The sequence below is a fragment of the Asterias amurensis genome, chromosome 12, assembly GCF_032118995.1.
Source record: "Asterias amurensis chromosome 12, ASM3211899v1".
NCBI classification, from domain to species: Eukaryota; Metazoa; Echinodermata; class Asteroidea; order Forcipulatida; family Asteriidae; genus Asterias; species Asterias amurensis.
In genome coordinates this window covers 13,904,029-13,925,225 of record NC_092659.1, presented here as the reverse complement: position 1 = coordinate 13,925,225, position 21,197 = coordinate 13,904,029, and the positions used below count along the sequence as shown (strand labels likewise).

Here is a 21,197-nt window from a genome sequence, read left to right as displayed (position 1 = left end):
CAAATCTCAATGAAACAATACAAACCCTTGGTTAAGAAAAATGAATACACTTTAAGTTCAGTACATCATCAGTTGTTTTTATTGGCCTAAGTCTGGCAAGAGAAATAAACTCACATCCATACACGAATAACTTGAAAGTTGCAGAACTGTTTCGCAATTAAAATCAGAAACTCCTACATTGTTAACCTTCACAATTCAGTGTGGTCAGTACTTAAAGAAATATTTTCTTGAAATTTTGTTTCAAGATTAATCTCTTTCTTCTACCCCCACCCAAACAAAAACCAACACCATTATATAACTTGACAAAAACCAAACTATTGGACTCCGATGTGGCAGAAGCCTATTCCCCTGTACCCGTACAGCACACCAGTTCTCAGTCCAACAAATTCTAACAAAATAAGCACTGCACTTTTGATTTTTAAAGAAACACGTTGCCTTGGTACGGATGAGTTGGTCTATAAAAAGCAATTATAACCGTTTGTTATGAAATGCATATGGTTGGAAAGATGTTTTAAAAGTAGAATACAATGATCCAGACAAATTTGCCTCGAAATTGTGTGGTTTTCCTTTTACTTCGCGAACAAACACAGTCAGACTCAAATTTGACTCCCATAAATGGCCTATCGTGTTAGTCGACGAGGTAAAAGGAAAACCATGCAATTTCGAGGCGTGTTTATGTGGATTATTGTATTCTACTCTTATAATATCTTTCTACCCATATGCATTTTTATTAAAACAGTTACAAACGCTTTTCAAGTCCAACTCGACCGATCCAAAGGCAACGTGTTCCTTTAAAGAGCGGTTCAAAGGTCAAATTCAGTTTTGTTATACACTCACTTTCAAAGTCTCTAACCTTGCGTTAAAAGGGTGCAAAATACCACTGTATTTTATACCCTACCAGTGTGAAATTTCTTTTAGAGTAACATACCATGCCCGTTGAAAACAAGATTGCAAACAAAGATATACATCTTAAAGGGGTGGCTGCACTTAAAATATATTCTGTACTGATGTCCAAATAAGAGACACAGAAACAAGCTAGCTACTTAGTTAATTAAAGGTACCACTAAACCATAGAGTTATATATAAGAACTAGAGGGCGCACTGGCCTATATACGCGGCACTGCTTGGGCGCATGCGGCCATTTTCTAAGTTGGCAAAACAGCATCGCCTAGCGTTCAATAAACACAAACGCCAACATGTACTTTATATTCGATGCGCGTACAAAACGGCGCGCTTGTCTCCGTGCGGTCCCGTCGCATTTGTGCAAGCAGCATCACCAGTGCGCCCTCTAGTTCTTATAAATAACTCTATGCACTAAACAGAGTTCCAACCAACAAACGGAATGTTTACATGTCAACGCAAATCCATACATGTACAATGTACGTACACAGACACGTCAAGCTTTATAACCCAGTCACCTGGTTAACAAATAAAGTAACATTTCCTGTCATTTTCTGGCAGGCAAGACACTGCTCTCTTCATATGAGAAATGTACAATTTTGTACCACATAAAATCAAGAATTGTACAAGCAATAGCTGAACAAGTTCTGAGAGGCTCATTTCTTCATACCAAAAAGTCATAACATTTTATGCAGTGCAGTTACCAGAAAGATTTTTGTTTGTCTTGCATTGATTTTGCTTTAAAATTTCAATGGGGACTGGATCAGAGACCAATCCCCTCCCCACCCCCTCTCTATTCTCGGCAAAACCTCTATGGATCCCCCACCCTATCACCCTCCAAACTGTCAAAAGACAGACCTTGAATTGCATGGTGGAGTAGTCTACAACTGTCATTACCCTGACCTTGGCCCTAGTTGTATTCATTACAATTCAACACCATTAAACAGCTACCTGAGCGGAATGTTTTCAACAGAAATGGTATTTTTACTTGGTTATAATGCAGTTGTTCACTATTTTAATGTAATTTTGATATGTGTACACTTCTGAACTTTTCGTAATTATCGAGTAAAAAATCAGGCCCCTACCTAAAGGTTTTTTGAAAAACTAAAAACACTTCTGCCGTTGAGAGCGGGCGTCAAAGGACAATGCCGCTGACGTCATTTGTGGGAGTTTGCTTTGTTATACATCCATGCTGCAACAAAGCGGCTTTATCTACTTATGACGTTTTGAGAGTGATTACGTAACGGGGCTTTTCGCAAATCTCGCAGAAAAGCTCTGGACAAGGGCATACAAAATGATTGTTTTTTTTCACAATTGAAACCTATTTATAATCATATGACTCGATTTCCTTATTCATCGAAAACATTTTAAGTGGAATTCAGCAAAGTTCACGACTTGACATTTTCGTTCAAGCAGGTCTTTAACCAATTAGAGACCACGCATTTCTGTATAAATGTAGCTGTCACCAATGCCATATGCTCTTCACATACATGTACCTAGGCCCAATTTCATAGAGCTGCTTAAGCAGAAACTGTTGCTTAAAAATTGTTTTGCTAAGCAAAAATAACAGGATGCCAGTCATAAACTGTACACGAGACAATGTAGTTTGGCTGGTAACCTTATTTTGTTAAGCAACATTCGGCCGACTATGCCAACCAAGGCCGTTTGTTTATCAACAAAAAAAGGTCTATAAAGTACCACAATTTGTAACCCTCCAGTCTGCAGCCATCGGGGCCCAATTTAATAGCGCTGCTTAACAGTAAGCAATTTTGCGTGCTTACTGTAGCAGAAAAATTTGCTTAAGCCTTAGCGTATTTCACAGGTTAGCAGAAAAATTGGGCGGCCATTTTGCGTGTTTACCGTGGATTTGCATTGTGATGTCATTTATTTTTGTGTGGTAAGCACTGGAAGGTTAGCATGCCTTTTCGTGTGCTTATGGTTAGCAACGCTATGAAATAGAAATTGCACAGTAAGCACAAAATCGGCCGCTAAGCAGCGTTACGACTATGCAACCATGAAAACATGGACAATTGCAGACTGGAGACATGATCTTTAAGGATCTGTATGCATTTGGTAATAAATCTGAAATTTAATGAAAAACTTGCCCGGTAAGGTTTTTTTTTTTTTTTTTTAAACACCAGCTTTAGATCTTAGCCTTGTTAGACATTTTAAAATTCCTTTCACTTTGAAGTACTGCAGTTACAGAAAAATAAATCACCTTTTATCGCCCAAAATTTGAATCTGAGAAGCACTACTGACAGTACAAATGTTTCTCGGATTGTGTATTTCAATTGCAGATTATTCTCATTGTGTGGACAGTAACTTCTCGAGATTTTTAGGCAATATCTCAAACTCGCTACCATCTTTTGAAATGAAAGTTTCACAGGTTATTTTTTTGGCGTAGAGACTACAACTTTGTATCCAGCATCTTGACACAAACAAATTACAAAACTATTAACCTTTCCTTTAAATACATGTATGAGCCTTAAAGGGACACGTTACCTTGGATCGGGCGAGATTGTTATAAAAAGCATAAAAATATGGTTGGAAAGATGTTTTAAAAGTAGGATATATACATTGAATATGATCCACACAAAATAATATGCCTCGTACGAAGTTACACGGTTTCCCTCATATGTTGTGAACTGCCGCGGCACGCCATGGCCGACCATGTTAGTTCGCAAAAATAAAAGGGAATACCACGCAATGTCAAGGCATTGTGTGGATCATTTATACTCTGCTTTAAAATATCTTTCTTACCATGCATACAAACAGTTTTCAAACACTTTTCATAGACCAACTCGCCTGATCCGAGGCAACGTGTTCCTTTAAAGCCAGTGGACACTATTGGTAATTGTCAAAGACCAGTCTTCTCACTTGGTGTATCTCAACAATGCATAAAATAACAAACCTGTGAAAATTTGACCTTGATTGGTCGTTGGAGTTGCGAGATAAGCATGAAAGAAAAAAACAACCTTATCACGCGAAGTTGTGTGCTTTCAGATGCTTGATTTCGAGAACTCAAATTCTAAACTTGACGTCTCGAAATCAAAGTGGTGGAAAATTACTTCTTTCTCAAAAAACGACACGCTACGTCACTTCAGAGGGAGCTTTATACTATCGCTTTATACTATCAACCTCTCCCTATTAGTCGTTACCAAGAGAGGTTTTATGCTGATAATTATTTTGAGTAATTACCAATAGTGTCCACTGCCTTTAAATGATTTTGACCGCTTTTGGCTGCTACAACCGTTTTGGTACTCCATTTACGGCCTCTTTGGTTATTGTGCATACAATAAAGGCATGGCAAGTTTGTGTACAACATAAACCCATTACTTAAATATTTCACGTTGAAACAGTAATTAAAATATTGCACAATCAAGAGTTAATGACTACGTAAACTTTACATAATACTCAACTAATTAAAAACTAAATTAATAAACTGTTAATTTTTTACAGTACTTTTCTATCACTACCCATCCAATATTTTTCCCCTAATAATCTTTCAAAATGTTAACTCTTTTTTGAACACAAAGAATGAGGTGTGTGTTAATAGTGAATTTGTTTTTTTGAGATGTAGGAAATATTTTATTGATAATGTACCCACGCAGTCATAAGAAGTTATTTAAAGGCAGTGGACACTATTGGTTATTGCTCAATTGGTCATCAAACTTGCGAGATAGTAATGAAAGCAAAAACACCCTTGTCACACGAAGTGGTGTGCGTTTAGATGGTTGATTTCGAGACCTCAAGTTCTAAATCTGAGGTCGCGATATCAAATTCATGGAAAAATTACTTCTTTCTCGAAAACTATGGCACTTTAGAGGGAGACGTTTCTCACAATTTTTATACCATCAACCTCTCCCCATTACTCATTACCAAGTAAGGTTTTATGCTAATAATTATTTTGAGTAAGCACTGGACACTATTGGTAATTATTTCAAAATAGTTGTTAGCATAAAAACTTACTTGGTAACAAGCCATGGAGATGTGTGGATAGCACATGTAAAAAAACATTGTGAGAAACGGCTCCTTCTGAAGTAAAGTAGTTTTTGAGAAAGAAGTTATTTTCCACTAAAATACTTGAATTTCATTTCGAGACCTCAGAATTAGATTTAGAGGTCTCGAAATGAAATGAAAAACTCACAACTTCGTGTGACAAGGTTGTTTTTTCATTCATTATTATCTCGCAACTTCGACAACCAATTGAGTTAATATTTTCACAGGTTTCTAATTTTGTGCATATGTTGGAATACACCAAGTGAGAAGACTGGTCTTAAACAATTACCAAAGATGTCCAGTGTCTTTAACTTGTCTTGAAAACTAACCTCTCGGCATCTACCGTATTATTCATCATGACCTTAGAACAAGCAACCACACCAGGGCACCATTTTAGGGGAGAGGTTGCTAAAAATAGACAAAGTTAATCTCTTCAAAGCAGTTTCGCTGCAAGGTTCTAAATTAATTTTGAAATTTAGGCATCACAATTTGATCGATTTTTTCTTATAAAGTATTTGAATCCATTAAAAAAGTTCTACCGAAGGCTTCAAAGCCGAGAATCTAATGAATTCCCTTGAATCTCTCTCCAATTCCTTGAGGTATTTCCGAGGCAATGCCCGGTAATTGATTCCCCAGCTAAAAAAGCGCTTCTCATTCTTGAGACATCTGGTGTCAATCTAGAGGTCAAGTGATACCACCATCAAACATCATTGTGGTCACTGAGTAGATCAGATCACTTAGCAACCCCTTCCCCAGCTGGGGGCCGTGATAAACTCTCGGAGTAATGTACCTTTCTACAGTCCTGAGCCGAGGTACGTGTAGTGCTCGATTCTCCCTAGTCTTTCTTAGCTACTGCTTTGAAATTGATCACCATTACAGTGATGTTGTCCAGTGATCCTCTGTAGTATGCTTGGAGGACGATGCTCTTGGCTCCAAAATGAGGCTCATCCAGCCTCTCTTTCACATACATCACAGCCTCTTCATTGCTGAAGGCGTCCCACAAACCATCACTGGCTAGAATCAGGAACTGTGGTTTGACCTCGGCGAGGTCAAATGTCTGTATGTCTGGATCGGCGACGACAAACTTACGGTCTTTTAAAGGGTAGTCTCCAATGGCGCGAGAGGTTGCGAGGATTCCCGCCACGCGCCACACGCCGTTGAACGTGATGAAGCCGCCGGCTTTCTTGATGCGTTTGCGCTCCTGAGGAAGCTGGGGCTTGTGGTCAAATGATAGGGGGATAGTTCTACCTTCTTGGTCGCACATGACACCGCGGGAATCACCAACGTTGGCCACAGTCAGCTCATCACCAGAGAGAAGCGCCACTAATGCCGTCGTACCTGTTGATAAAATTAAGAAGAAAAATTTTCATCTTTGGTTGCATTAAAGTAGCTTCCCTTCACCGACCCGGTCTGCCCCTGGTACGTTCGAATAGCTTCGTCATTCAAGGGGCTAACCCGGGTCAGCCCCAAGTACCCTGCTTGTGGAACGGGTCACTCGAGGTGCATGACATCACCACGAGAGGGCGAGGGTTTGTTCGATTAGCACTTGTCAGGGGTTCACCCAAATGAGCACAGCGGGGTCAACCCGGGGAAGTTAATCGAAGGCACTCTTTGTAAACTCAAGAACATTTGTGTTTCAAGGAATTGGTGTTGCACATATTTTATACACTCAATCCCATCAACTAGTTTTCAATTTACACGTCCATAAAACCAATCTTGAGAGAGATTCCTCAAATCAGACTCACAGAAGGTCCTAGACGACACAAGTATTTTTTGTTGTCTTTCGCATGAGAGTGACAGCCTACATTGTGACAAGATTTTTTTCTAGTTACACATACTATGTAAGTATGTGGATTTTACCACTTAAATTTGAGTTCTCACACTACTTCAGACAGTTGCCACATGTATTCTCGTAGTTTGGGGCAAGCTTTTGCATTAGTTAACACTGGTTAAGTAAGAGACAGTAAGCCTTTTTGTGATATGGCGGACACAATGCTATAGCACTATAAGGTTTGGGTAAATTTGTGTGTATATGTTGGGCGTGATCGGTCAATCTGCGCGATCAACCGATCGCGCTGCGCTATTGAACGATCAAATTAAGATCAATTGGTCGCGCAGCAATCGGTCGATCGCGCAACAATCGGTCGATCGCGCAATGACATCTTTGCGCGATTGACCGATTGCGCTACGAGTATTTTTTCCCGTTATCAGCGGATCGCGCAGGAAAGGCTTTGCGCGATCTACTGATCGTGCAGGAAAATTTTTGCGCGATCAACCGATCGTGCAGGAAAAGTTTTGCGCGATCTACCGATCGTGCAGGAATGGGTTTGCGCGATCGACCGATCACGCAGGAATGGTTTCGCGCGTCCGACCGATCGTGCAGGTAAACTATTCCTTGGGGCGATTTCTCAAAGTAATAAAATTCTCCCCCCCCATAGCAGGACAAATTTTCAGTATCACCATAGTGATTTATATAGTGACGTCACACTACGATTGATTTGCAGTTACAATCAATGCTACATCAGCCGATCGCGCCAAACATATGTTGAACAATCGGCCGATCGCGCAAAACCATTCCTGCACAATCGGCCGATCGCGCAAAACCATTCCTGCACAATCGGCCGATCACTCATAACCATTCCTGCACAAACGGCCGATCACTCATAACCATTCCTGCACAATCGGCCGATCGCGCAAAATCATTCCTGCACAATCGGCCGATCGCGCCGAGCCATTCCCGCACGATCGGTTGATCGCGCATGTTCGTTGCCGAATGTTGCGCGATCGACCTATTGTTGCGCGATTGACCGATTGCTGCGCGATCGACCGATTGCTGCACGACCAATAGATATTTCATTAGCGCAGCGCGATCGGTCGATAGCGCAGCGCGATCAACCGATCGCGCAAATTGACTGATCGCGCCCAACATATACACCCAAACCAAACAGTAGGCCTATACTCCTATCGTGTCCGCCAAAAAGGCTAATGACCATCCATACACAATTCTGAATGATTGTGATAGCAATAATACCAGGGTTTGCTCATCTGGAGGTTCAGGTAATGCAAAAGCTAGTCCTGAACCATTTTGACAAACATGTATAGCAACTCTAGTAATGGAATTCAAATTTTAGCAGTAACTTGTGATTGAGCAAGTCATTGTACCAGACATTATTCAAATTTGAATAGATTTATCGAACTTGGCATATTAGGCCGAAAGCGAAACAACTTCGAAAAACCCCAAAAGTAGGGTTACAAACAAAAGGTCAAATTAATTAGGGGCCTACAGTTTTGATTGAATATCATCAAATTACTTGGATAGACTAATTATTCTCAGCACAAAAAATGTAGACTACATTTTGAAATGTAACAGTGACTGAGCAGATTGACAAAATTGCACTTGACATGTAAAGGGTGTGAAACACTGTTTAACCCTTGGCTACATGTACAGCCTTGTAATTTTCATTAAAGGCAGTGGACACTATTGGTAATTGTCGAAGACTAGCCTTCACAGTTGGTGTGTCTCTACATATTTATGCATAAAATAACTAACCTGTGAAAATTTGAGCTCAATCGGTCATCGAAGTTGCAAGGTAATAATGAAAGAAAAAAACAACCTTGTCACATGAAGTTGTGTGCGTTTAGATGCTTAATTTTGAGACCTCAAGTTCTAAATCTGAGGTCTCGAAATCAAATTCGTGGAAAATTACTTCTTTCTCAAAAACTATGGCACTTCAGAGTGAGCCATTTCTCACAATGTTTTATACCATCAACCTCTCCCCTTTACTCGTCACCAAGAAAGGTTTTACGCTAATAATTTTAATTACCAAAAGTGTCCACTGCCTTTAAAAAAGAAAATCATTTTCATGAGAACTCTATCTCGTGCGGAATGAGTGGATCACAAAACTGAATTTGGCCTTGAAGCCCCTATTTAATTAAATGACATTCAATCACTCTGATAACCAGCAAAAATAATGCTTCAGGAAATGAAGTGGAAAGTTTTTTTTTAAATACTGGTACAAAAATTATCATTTACTCTAAATACAAAGTTCGACTCAAACTAATTTATGCTTATTTATGCTTGTTAAATTTGTGTTAAATTATTTCTTTCAAGTGAGAGGTTTTCTGCCCTATAATTTTGTTGAAATTTGATTGAAAAACTAGCCCCCTCCCCCTCACTATTGGTAATTGTCAAAGACTAGCCTTCACAGTTGGTGTATCTCAACATATGCATAAAATAACAAATCTGTGAAAATTTGGGCTCAATCGGTCATCAAACTTGCGAGATAAAAATGAAAGAAAAAAACACCCTTGTCACACGAAGTTGTGTGCGTTTAGATGGTTGATTTCGAGACCTCAAGTTCTAAATCTGAGGTCTCAAAATCAAATTCATGGAAAATTACTTCTTTCTCGAAAAACTATGGCACTTCAGAGGGAGCCGTTTCTCACAATATTTTTTAAACCTCTCCCCATTACTCGTCACCAAGAAAGGTTTTATGCTAATAATTTGTTTGAGTAATTACCAATAGTGTCCGCTGCCTTTAAGCAAAGACCCTCAACAATTTAGAAGTGAAATCAACGCTGTGTAGTGTGTAGTGCCTCAGAAAACCAGCGTAAAACCAGTCAATATTGTGAGAAAAAAAATATCCCAACATAGACTGGATGAGGGTTGTTTATCTTCATTGTTATTGTTAAGAGTTCTCCTTAGCTTACAATATCAAAATAGAATACCCTAGATCTGTGTAGACAGCCTCAAGGTCAGACAGATAGGAAATGGCGGAATTGGGAATGCGACAAATCAACTTGATCGATAGATTAAATTATCAATAAACGACACGCCTGCATGAACTAGTTAATTAATTAAACATGATGTTGGTGATACATAGTCTCAGCGTGCCTGGTTCCAGGAACCGACACTTCACTCTTTCAGTGCCCACTTTTTGTTTGCTTAGACCTGCTTGAACGAAAATGTCAAGTCCTGAACTTTGCTGAATTTCATTTAAAATGTTTTGAATCAATAAGGAAATTGAGTCACTACGTTTTGAATAACCTTATCCAGCGCTTTTCTGAAATATTCGTGAGTGGGACAAAGTTTGAATTATGAGACCTAATCCTTAGCACCATGAAATGGTTTACACACAGTGGCGCAATAGTATATATGCTGCAAATCCAGCCAAGAAAACTGGGGCCAACCCCTTCTCTTTTTGATAGGTGCACTGGGTTCTTTTATTGCCAAAGGATACAAAGCGCCAGGTTTTTATACTGCAAGGTGAGTGGGACGAAGTTTGAATTATGAGACCTAGGGTCGATTTCACGAAGCGCTACGAGTTACGATGTATACGCGTTGTAAACTTACGATGTGCTCCCCCATCGATTTCACGAAACTTACGATGCATTCTAGACGTCGCAAATTCCTTGACAACGAGCTAAGGTGCCCACTTGATACATTAACAGATGATGAAATTTACAGGCACTATCGCTTTACACAAAATGGAATTGTTGGTTTATTAGAAAGGGTTGAATTGCATTAGAACACGACACAAAGGTAAATTATTAAATTAATAAACATCGATGAAATGTTTAATTTTTTACTTATTACATGAACACATTTTAATTTATTTCTGTAAACTTACATAAGTACTTGACAAAACGCCAGTGATTAAAATCCCTTCAGCAGTAAAAGCAAACTGTCTAGCGCCACCATTCGTATGCTCAAAACATAAACAAACGTGGCGGCGTCCAAGCAGTGTCTTGCACATTTTGCACGTCTGCGCCATTTCTTTTTCCTCTCTTTTGTCTCTTGTTAAACGGCTGTTTCGTAATTACAACATTATTTTACATAAACAGCCGTAGTGCAGAAAAGGTCCTCCTTGTTCTAAAATTTCATTTTGTATAAAGGGCATTTTCAATGCGTTGCGATGCGTTGTCCGTACGACGCCTTTCGTGAAATCGTTTATGAAATACGTCGGAGCTCCTATGCATCGCAGAGCGGCGATGCATCGTAAACTATAGGATGCATCGTAAGTTAAGAACAGCTTCGTGAAATCGACCCCCGATCTTCAGCACCAAGTAATGGTTTATAAAGTGCTGTGGCGCAATATGCTGCTAATCAAACCAGGAACACCGGGGCAAACCCCTTCTCTTTTAGATAAGTACGCTGGGTTCTTTCACACGTGTTACACAACATCTGAAGGACGATGCAATGGTTCAATGTCTTGCTTTAAAGGACTGAGTGTCACGGCTGGGGATTCGTACCCACACTCTGCTGATCAGAAACACAAGAGTTTGAAATCAGTTTTAACCACTCAGCCACGACACTTCCACTGAACAGGATTGATTACACTATTTGAGTACCCATGAAAAGATTAGTGCATACATGTCTGATATTAAAATGTCACTCTCAGAATACATAAATCAGATCATTCATGTTTGATAATGGCACTGACAAAATTAAAGGCACTGGACACTTTTGGTAATTGTCAAAGACCAGTCTTCTTGCACTTGGTGTAAATGTATCTCAACATATGCATAAAATTGAAAACCTGTGAAAATTTGGGCTCAATTGGTCTCAGTTACGAGAGAAAAATGGAAGAAAAACACCCTTGCCGCACAAGTTGTGTGCTTTCAGATGCCAGCATTTGAGACCTCAGTTAAGGTGCTGTGTACTGTGTAGATGCATTCACTACATAATATGGCTGACGTGTCATGGCCGAGAGGTTAAGAGCACCGAATTCAAACTCTGGTGTTTCTGATCAGCAGAGTGTGGGTTCGAGTCCCATTCATGACACTTGTGTCCTACCATTGCTTCGTCCTTCGGATGGGACGTAAAGCTTTTGGTTCCGTGTGTTGTGTAACGCAATTAAAATAACCCAGTGCACTTATTGAAAAGAGAAGTGTTCAGGGCTTTGGCTGCTGAATGCGCCATAGCACCTTGTACATGTAAACCCCTACTATAGCTATTGGGTATCAGAATTCATAACTTCAATAGCCTATCTTTGTGTACCTTGTACAGGTACATGTACATACATATAGATACATGTACATGCACTACATGTATATAACTCTTTAATATTATATGATATACCGTAATTTTGGGATTATAAACCGCGCGGCGTATAAACCGCACTTCCCCAAAATATACAAAAAAATATTTAGGTGTCGGCGTATATGCCGCGCGGCGTATAAACCGCGACCAAAATAAAAAAAAAACATGAAAAAACTAACCTTAAAACACGGAAGTGAAGTACGCAAGCCTGCCGCGTTACGGGTGATTTTTTTATCTCACACTATCAGTCCTGAGTTAAACTTTTTTTCCACCAACAACCCTTTTCAAGAATTTGCGATTTGATGATCGGTTGTGTTGACCATGTTTTGTGAACTTCTTTGGCAACAAACTCTCCGTGAATCAAAGATCGGTCGACAACGCACACCGAGAAATAGTTGAACTTTGCCATGCATCGCATCGCCCTCTGTTGTAATATCACTGACATCATTCCAAATCGCAGTATCTCCAATCTAATTTCCTCTGTGGGATGGCAGCCACAGCATTTAGGCCTAAAGAATACATGTATCATATGCCTTCTAAGCAATCTGGCCACAGACTGGTCCCTTTAACATCGATAGAATCAGAGCTAATTATATCACACCATGACACCAGGGACGAGACAGTAATGACCTCAATTCCTATAAGGTCAGAATCCCTTCTGGGCTCTTCCTATTAGAAGAGCAAGCCAGAATTCCCCATAGATAAATTTGTTGATGTTGAAGACGCTTGAATTATATGTGATTGCCATCAATTATGCTAGCGGCTAGCTGCATGAATTTTTTTTTTAAATCCTCAGCCAAATAAGACAGTGTGGTAAAAACAAATCCCAAATGTCTACAAAGATAAATTTTACAGTTTAGGAAGCTTGCAAGAATTTGTTTTTACAACGCAGTTCCTAACATAATACACAATTTTGATGCTTCTGTTATGTCTTGTTTCCTACACCATCGATGCTACAGCCGTATACATGATATAAATTTCACGGTTGATAAAAAAAAAGTAAAATTTTGTGAAGCGGTTACCGCTTTGCATATTTTGTAGCGAATATGATTGCGCAAGTGGTTTAAACCTGCCGAGGCCTGGTTCTTGATAATTTACCTCGTCTTCGTCTCGGTAAAATTATCAAGAACCAGGCCTCGTTGGGTTTAAACCCACTAGTTGAAAACCTCTTCACCACACATTGATTCCCTTATTAAAGATTTGAACACATAACCACAACAGACGAACAATAAGACTTTTAAAGGAGCCGTTATGATCCACCTCTAAAGCAACTTAAAACTACGGCGCAACACATTAAAGTGACAGAACGCCTATTAAACCTGTGCAGGATGAACCGCATTACCCCCAAAAATGATAAAAATACTATTGAGAGCGCCCTCACGCGATCAAAAATATGGAGCATTGAACAATAATAAAACCTCATTGTGTAATGTTCTGTTCAAGTTACGACTTTCAGTACTGAAGATTAAAATCATACTCATTTAGACAAATGAGATCAATATGATTCAATATTTGTACTGAGTACTGAAAGAACTGAGTAAACTGTATAGTGCTAACACACATCGGTGTATGGGTAAAAACCAAAATTAATATTCTTTATCCCCGATGCAAATTTAACATCTTATATCGTTGCGGTATCCGCTGCCAAAACATAGGATTCAAACTGCCTCTAGCTGCCGGGCAACCTCGGTAGTCTAATTGGTAAGACACTGCTCTAGAACTGCAAGGGTCGTGGGTTCGAATCCCACCCGAGTAACATGCCTGTGATATTTTTTCACAGGACTCGGCAAAGTACTGAGTATACAGTGCTAACAAACATCGGTGTATGGGTAAAAACAAAAATTAATATTTTTTATCCCCAATGCAAATTCAACATCTCTTATTTCTATGTATTCTTGTTGTAGCATTGACATGCTTTATACAATGCAACATGAAACCAGGCAACATTTGAATGAAGTTACTAATGGGGTATGGCCTTCAGGCTAGACAGTTGTTCTATGAAGAATTTCTATCTAGGGTAGGCTGTCATGACATCTGTGTGTGTACACAATACTCACATTAGATACAAACATGAACAAACTAATGTCAAGGCACTGGACACTATTGGCAAAATTTACTCAAAATAATTATTACATGCAGCATAAAAAACTAACTTGGTAACGAGCAATGGAGAGCTGTTGATACTTGTACATATATATGTTACTTAGGCCTATTTATAAAAAATTGTGAGAAACGGCTCCCTCTGAAGTAACATAGTTTTCGAGAAAGAGGTAATTTCTCACTCATTCAAAGACTTCAGGCCATATGAAAGCACTCAAATTTGTGTGACAAGGGTGTATTTTCTTCCATTATTCTCTTGCAACTTCGATGGCCTATCGAGCCAAATTGGAACACTGGTCTCTTTGACAATTACAATGCACCAATAGATTCCAACGCCTTGAACGACACCAAAGAGCATGAAGGGGAGGGAGGGGTTCTTTTGGGATCACAATCCAGGAATGATGGTTGCCTCAGCCTCAGAAATTTGAAGCCTACTTGAAGCATGCTCAAGTGCAAAGTGCACACCCAGAATGGCCCTGGAATGCAGGCATGTTTGCTTCATTTTGGAAAGGGCAAGGGCACCAAGGCATTTTCTCCTTGGAAAAGGGGCATCCGGTGAGAAAAAAAGTAAATTTCTACTGGAGCATTTCAAGGGTACACCATTTCCAGGGTTCAAGGGTACATGTACCAATGCAATGACCAGGGAATACAATGACCAGGGAATGGAGGCAATTGCCTTTGTTTCCTCAGCGAAGTACATGTACATATGTGTACAGTGTAGTAAGACTAGTCTTATTAATCTCTGGTTATATTAGGGCGAGTCCTAACTTAGGAATAGCCTTCTGTTTTTAATATCTCCTATCTCGAGCGGTTAAGAGCACCGAATACAAAGTGTGATCATCAGGTTGTGGGTTCGAATCCCCAGCTGTGACACTTGTGTCCTTAAGCAAGACACTTAACCGTTGCTTCGTCCTTCGGATAGGACGTAAATCCGTTGGTCCCATGTGTTGTGTTAACCCATGTAAAAGAACCCAGTGCACTTATCGTAAAGAGAAGGGGTTCGCCCGAGTGTTCCTGGCTGGATTGGCAGCATGTTGTGCCACAACACCTTGTAAACCATTACATAGTGCTAAGGATTAGGTATCAAAACTCACAGACTTCGACCCACTCACCTTGCAGTAAATACCTGGCGCTTTGTATCCTTTGGCAAAAGGCGCGTTATAAATACGGTTATTATTATTATAAGTCCCAACAGGCATGCTTCGTTATTGAAAGGGCAAGGGCACCAATGCATTTTCTCCTTGGTCAAGGGCACCCTATGAAATTGGAAATTTCTACTGGAGCATTGCAAGGGCACCAAGGCAATGACCAGGGGCATGGAGGCAATCGCCTTTGTTGCCTCTGTGAAGGAGCAGGCCTGTCCTAAGTTAGGACTTGTCCTAACTCTTTGTGAAATCGACCCCAGACCTGGGAATGTAATAGAACAAGGCCACCCTTTCCATGAACCTAAAGGTACCGTAACATACACCATCAAAACAAAGTGTGTACATTTTCTAAATGGGTTTTGAAGGTTCTTGGGTGGTCAGGTCAATTTGTTGTTTCTTCTTACCTGCAATATCATTGTTGGATCGAGCCACGGTCAGAAACTTCTCGTCCAACGCAAGGATTTCCTCGATGAGGATCTGGGAGTGATTTGCCTTCCCGTCGTTGAGAAGAGTCCGTAGCAGTCTGGCCATCACCGACTGGGAAAGAAGTTTCTCTGTAAAGTCTGCTGCAAACTGCTCCAGAGAAAACACAAGGGGTAAATTAATAACAAATCCTGTATACGTACAGTTGTAAGCAAAGCTTTTCTGCGCTCAATTCCATTAAGCCACTTTTAAACCAAAGAATGGAGCTTAAAAATTGTCTGCTAAAAAGCAAAAGCAATCAGGAAACCAGTCATAGATTGTACATGTGACATTCTGTTTTGGTTGGTAATATTTATTCTGGTAAGCATAATTGGGTCATTCCGTGTCAAATCACCCAATGGGTTAAACCCTACCCTCTTCAAATTTGCTCTAATTTTTTTTATGGGGTAATAATGGCGCAACAAGCTCAAATTTCAAGTTTCAGTTCCATCCAATAAACGGTTTTCGCGCTACGGCATGCTCTTTCTTGTTGATTTCGGTCAAAATGCGCCTGACCTCTGACATTCAAATGACCATAAATCGGTAACCTTTGGGTCAAATTGGTTGAAATTGGTGTCTTTGGAAAGGAAATTGTGTAAGCTTTCCAAATCTGTCATTACTTTTTTTGTAGGAAAATGTTTAGGTTTGATAACCTTTTGACCTCTACTTTGACCTTGGATTTGACCTTGTGGATCACGTGATCTGGAGATGAACTTCCGTGAAAATTTACCCCCATATGTTTTCTCCACAATATAAAAAAATTAGAGCTATAATATCTTTGGTTTGCCTTCAAGCTCCATTCGAAGTGGCCCTAGTGGCCTATTCCTACGCAAAGTACATGTACATAACATACATGTCCATACGTATGTATATCAAGTGAGGCTATGGTCCTCTAGCAACATCATGATATACATAGGTATGGACATGTATGTAATAATAATAACAAGTTCTTATATAGCGCATTTCACAATAAACTGTATCAATGCGCTTTACATTAGTCCCCTGGTCATTGGGCCAATAAACATCCCTTTAATCTTTCTCAGCTCCCATTAGGGAGTATACAGCCCCGAGCTGCCGTGGCGCTCCGAAAGCTTTTCATTCACAATATCAACCTCTACCCTCGCAGGTACCCATTTATACCCCTGGGTGAAGAGAAGCAATTATAGTAAAGTATCTTGCTCAAGGACACAAGTGTCACGACCGGGATTCGAACCCACACTCGGGTGAATTAGCACCAGAACTTGAATTCGATGCTCTTAACCACTCGGCCATGACACTCTACAAGTACTTTGTACATGTACTTTGAATAGGAATAGGCAAGTAGGGCAACTTTGAGCGGAGCCTGGAAGCAAGCCAAAATTATTATATCTCTAATTTTTTTATATTGTGGAGAAAACATATGGGAGTAAATTTTCACCGAAGTTCATCTCCAGATCACGTGATCCACAAGGTCAAATCCAAGGTCAAAGTAAAGGTCAAAAGGTTACTAAACCTCAACATGTTCCTACAAAGAAAGTAACGGCAGATTTGGAAAGCTTATGCAATTTCCTTTCAAAAGACACCAATTTCAACAAATTTGACCCAATGGTTACCGATTTATGGTTGTTTGAATGCCAGAGGTCAGGCCAGGCGCATTTTGACCGAAATCAACGAGAAAGAGCATGCCGTAGCACGAAAACCGTTTATCGGATAGAGCTAAAAGTTGAAATTTGAGCTTGTTGAGCCATTATTACCCCATAAACAAAAATTTGAGCAAATTTGAAGAGGTAGGGTTTAAAATTGTCTTTTTTTTGGGTGATTTGACACGGAATGACCCAATTATGTTGTGCTTAGTGTAGCTATTTTTTTGTGCAGCATATGACATCGAGTACATGTATGTACCTGGGCCCCATTTCATCAAAGAGCTGCTGAAGCTGACAATTTTGCTTTATTTATGTACTTTCCTGCTTAGCAGAAATGAGAAGGATACCAGTCACAAATCTAGATAAGGCATGGTATTTCAGTTGTAAACCTGATTATGGTAAGCAAACTTTTGTTGTTGTGCTTAGCTTTCTTTTGCTTCTAAAACCAGCTCTACATGTATCAATCATGTCTATTGGTTATTGGGACAGGCTCTACTTCTCGTTCCATGCTTGTATCAGAGAAACAATTCCATCACTCCCATGAATCCTGCCCTCCCGTACTAAGATTTGGGGTTTCTACTATTTTGTTTGTAACGCTTAAGCTTTAACTATTAATAAAGCTTCTACAGATTTGTTATTTAAATTGTATACTTCTGGGTCATTTAAAGTGCGAACACACTTGTCTTTGGCTTGGATGAAATCATGCGAAGGTGCCTACTGGATGTGAACATAGTAATTTGTACTTTTTTGGTGTTACTCTCTGTTTTTTGTCTTTTGTTTAAATGCGCATCGGAATAAGTTCGTCTTACTCTTAGATAGATGGGGCTTTGAAAATTTGAATTATTATTATTATTATTAATAATATTATCAATAGCATTGAAAGGGATCGAGTGTTGATTCAAAAACCATATTGATACCAGTAATTAAAGTTACTTACTATAAATTAATACTATGACTACTTACTTAGTAATGTTTCGTTATACAGTTTTGCGACAACTGGGTTTGTGAAAACTTATGCTAGCACACTGTCTGAATTATTTCTACCAATCAACTTTAGTTTGCATTGTAATTCTTGTTAAAATGAATGTGTGTGCCTGATTAAAAAGTCTAACAAGTTTGTTTTTGTGTTAATATCATGTAAACAACATGAATGCAAAGGACCTACCACTACCAGTCGGAGACAGTTAGTTACTCTTCCCACAACTCAAACAACAATTAATAAGTGCTGTTTGTGGTTAATAAAAATTAACATAAATATTTCCATATAACTATTTTTAGCCTACCGCTCCGCCATGCCCGTCGAAAATGCCATACATGGCCACACCAGAGTGATTCTTGTCGTGTACAAAATCATATCTATCCTCCATTCTAGGTCTACGTCCCTGGATCGAATAAACAGCGACATTGTCCTCCCGTAATTCCCACTGTCTTGGCCCTTTATCCTTGCCAAATCTGTCCGAGGTTAGCGGTACAGAAGCGGGTTTTCTCGGCACCGCCCCGCCGTTTGGTAGAGCCTTTATACGGCTCTTCTGCACAGACGAGCGCGCTCTGTTGAACACGCTCCGTAGTTGATCTCGGTGGAATACGTAACTGTACAAAAACAGCACGGCGACCACGAAGGCAACGGTTTCATATTTGAAGACTGTGTTACGGACAAGCCGACTCAGCACCGCTAGAAGTGTCATTGCACGCAAAAGAAGGCTCCAGTCTTACTCCTGGACATTTGTGGCCTCACATTCGGCCAATTTTCCACAGATTTCATGTCCGTTTTTGTTCTTCCCACTTGTCAAAGCTTAGGTTTGTTTTGATGTTCGGATCGTGTACACTTTTTACGTACGTGCACATTAGTAAGGTGTCCTTTCAATATGGTTCTATGTCGAAATGCAAAACGTCAGGAGTTTAGACACACGGGCGATGGTGGTGGTGGTGGGTGTCGATGGTGGCGCTATTTGATTTAAATCACTCGATCGAATAATGGTCATCAAGTTGAACGTTTTGATTTTGATTTTGGCCCAAGTTTGTCCTTGCATTTCCAAATGATCCCAAAACTAGTTCACATCTCGGGGATAAAGAGGATTGATACCGCGAACAAAACTCGAGCTTGATCTGGGCCCAATTTCAGAGAGCTGCTAAGCACAGAAATTTGCTTAGCATGAAATGTTTTCCTTGATAAAAACAGAATTACCAACCAAATTTTCACGTGATTTTCAGGATTTGCAAACAACAGCTGAATACAGTAACTAGCAATATGCCACAATTGGAAATTTTGGTTGGTAATTCTGTTTTTATCAAGGAAAACATTTCATGCTAAGCAAATTTCTGTGCTTAGCAGCTCTATGAAATTGGGCCCTGCTCTGAAATCCGACAGGTATTTTGAAAAGTTGGTCAGAGTATTATGGAAGAGTATAAAAGTTAATCACAGCGCTCATGTTCAAAGTAAAACAATTGCTTATGAAAAAACTGATTATAATACTTCCATGTTTACCGGATGATATGATAATTATTCTTTTGTTGGGCGTTTCTCAAAAACTCTTCACGGCCGATTCAACAACTATATGACAGAATCCGCCGAAAAGCCTAAAAACTGAACGTTTTTAGCCTGAAAATTAATACTATAACCTAGTTCGGACAAAGTTGAATGGCAATAGAAGAGTACTCCTCCTAAAGTGGTTTTTAAATAGACAACATTCTTAAAGACACTTGTCTATAGACGATGTGACCTGTGACATCACGTTTACCAAAGTGCCACCAGGCCTGGACTTCCTGTAGGCAAGATTTGTACACAGCCTAATGGAAGAAAACATAAACACAGTCTAATGGAAGAAAACATAAAATCTTCTATTTTATGGAGATTGCACAGTCTAAGTCTTATAAACTTTGGATGATATGAAGAAACGGGGCACATCTCAAAACTTGTCCAGCCTTTTCTTTCATAACTCTTGGTTTCATGTGGGTATTATGACACACTGAAATATCAACTTTGCCCATGACCAGTGAAATAAGAACTTTCAGCTCCTCGCACTCCATTTAGGTCTTTTTTATCAGGAGATTTTGGAAATCACAAACTTTTGGCAAAACTTGACACTGCACGTGTGCGTGTTGTAGTTTGTTCCAGCCTCGAAAAGTTATCTATTGGTTGTTCAAGGGTAAGTCTAGCTAATTACTCTGTGAGCTACGCGTAAAAAAAAATAACGCAATTCGCATAATATTGTTTTGTTACCGCGGGGGAAGGAAGTGCCCGCTACCCGCCCCCTGCCACGACGGCGTGGTGGAGTGATGCCCCGAGAGAGTTATTTTTTAACTATGTTTAGTCAACCTTGTAAGCGCCCTTACACGCAAGTCACATGCGACGACTGTGTGCCACGCCCACCATCATTATTTGGGCAGGCAATAGACCTTATCGCAAATACCAATGCGCAAGCGCAGACTGTTGAATGAGGTGCATTGTGGGATAGACATGAATCAAATTTTGCTACCAGCTAGACCACAATGCATTTAATTCCAAGCTTTACGCGCGCGCCCCAGTATTTGCGAAAAGGTCTATAGGTTTACATGTAAACGCTGCGTCGCCTAAAATGCGCACTAATTTTGTTCACTGAATAACACACAATGAAATTGCCCACCATTATGGCGCATGCAAGATTATTCTGATGATGAGACCTCAGGTGAATTGGGTCAATAGACCGATTGCTCTAACAATGTTTACATTGTTAGAGGCTAGATAGCTCAGTTGGTAGAGCGCCGGGACGTTAATCCGGAGGTCGTTGGTTCGAGTCCCACTCTAGTCAATTCTTTGTTCAACCCCAAAAATCAATGTTTACATTGATCACGTGACCTATGGGTATAGAAACACAAAGCTAAACAGTAAAGACATGGCGGACTTGTACCGATCGATTGACCACAATCGGCTGTATTTTCGGTATATTA

General features: G+C 39.9%; 1 protein-coding gene and 1 non-coding gene across 2 annotated transcripts; one reads left to right on the top strand and one right to left on the bottom strand.

The window, feature by feature from the left end:
- Nucleotides 1-5,727: 5,727 nt before the first annotated feature.
- Nucleotides 5,728-19,093, bottom strand: LOC139944784 (protein phosphatase 1L-like). Its single transcript, XM_071941897.1, has 3 exons — nucleotides 18,554-19,093; nucleotides 15,591-15,759; nucleotides 5,728-6,237 (listed from the first exon to the last, which is right to left on the bottom strand). The coding sequence occupies exons 1-3, from the start codon at nucleotides 18,953-18,955 to the stop codon at nucleotides 5,735-5,737; spliced, it is 1,074 nt and encodes a 357-aa protein (XP_071797998.1). The 5' UTR covers nucleotides 18,956-19,093; the 3' UTR covers nucleotides 5,728-5,734.
- A 1,892-nt stretch (nucleotides 19,094-20,985) lies between these two features.
- On the top strand, nucleotides 20,986-21,058 carry Trnan-guu (transfer RNA asparagine (anticodon GUU)). Its single transcript has one exon. It is a non-coding gene; the product is annotated as a tRNA-Asn (tRNA).
- Nucleotides 21,059-21,197: the final 139 nt, after the last annotated feature.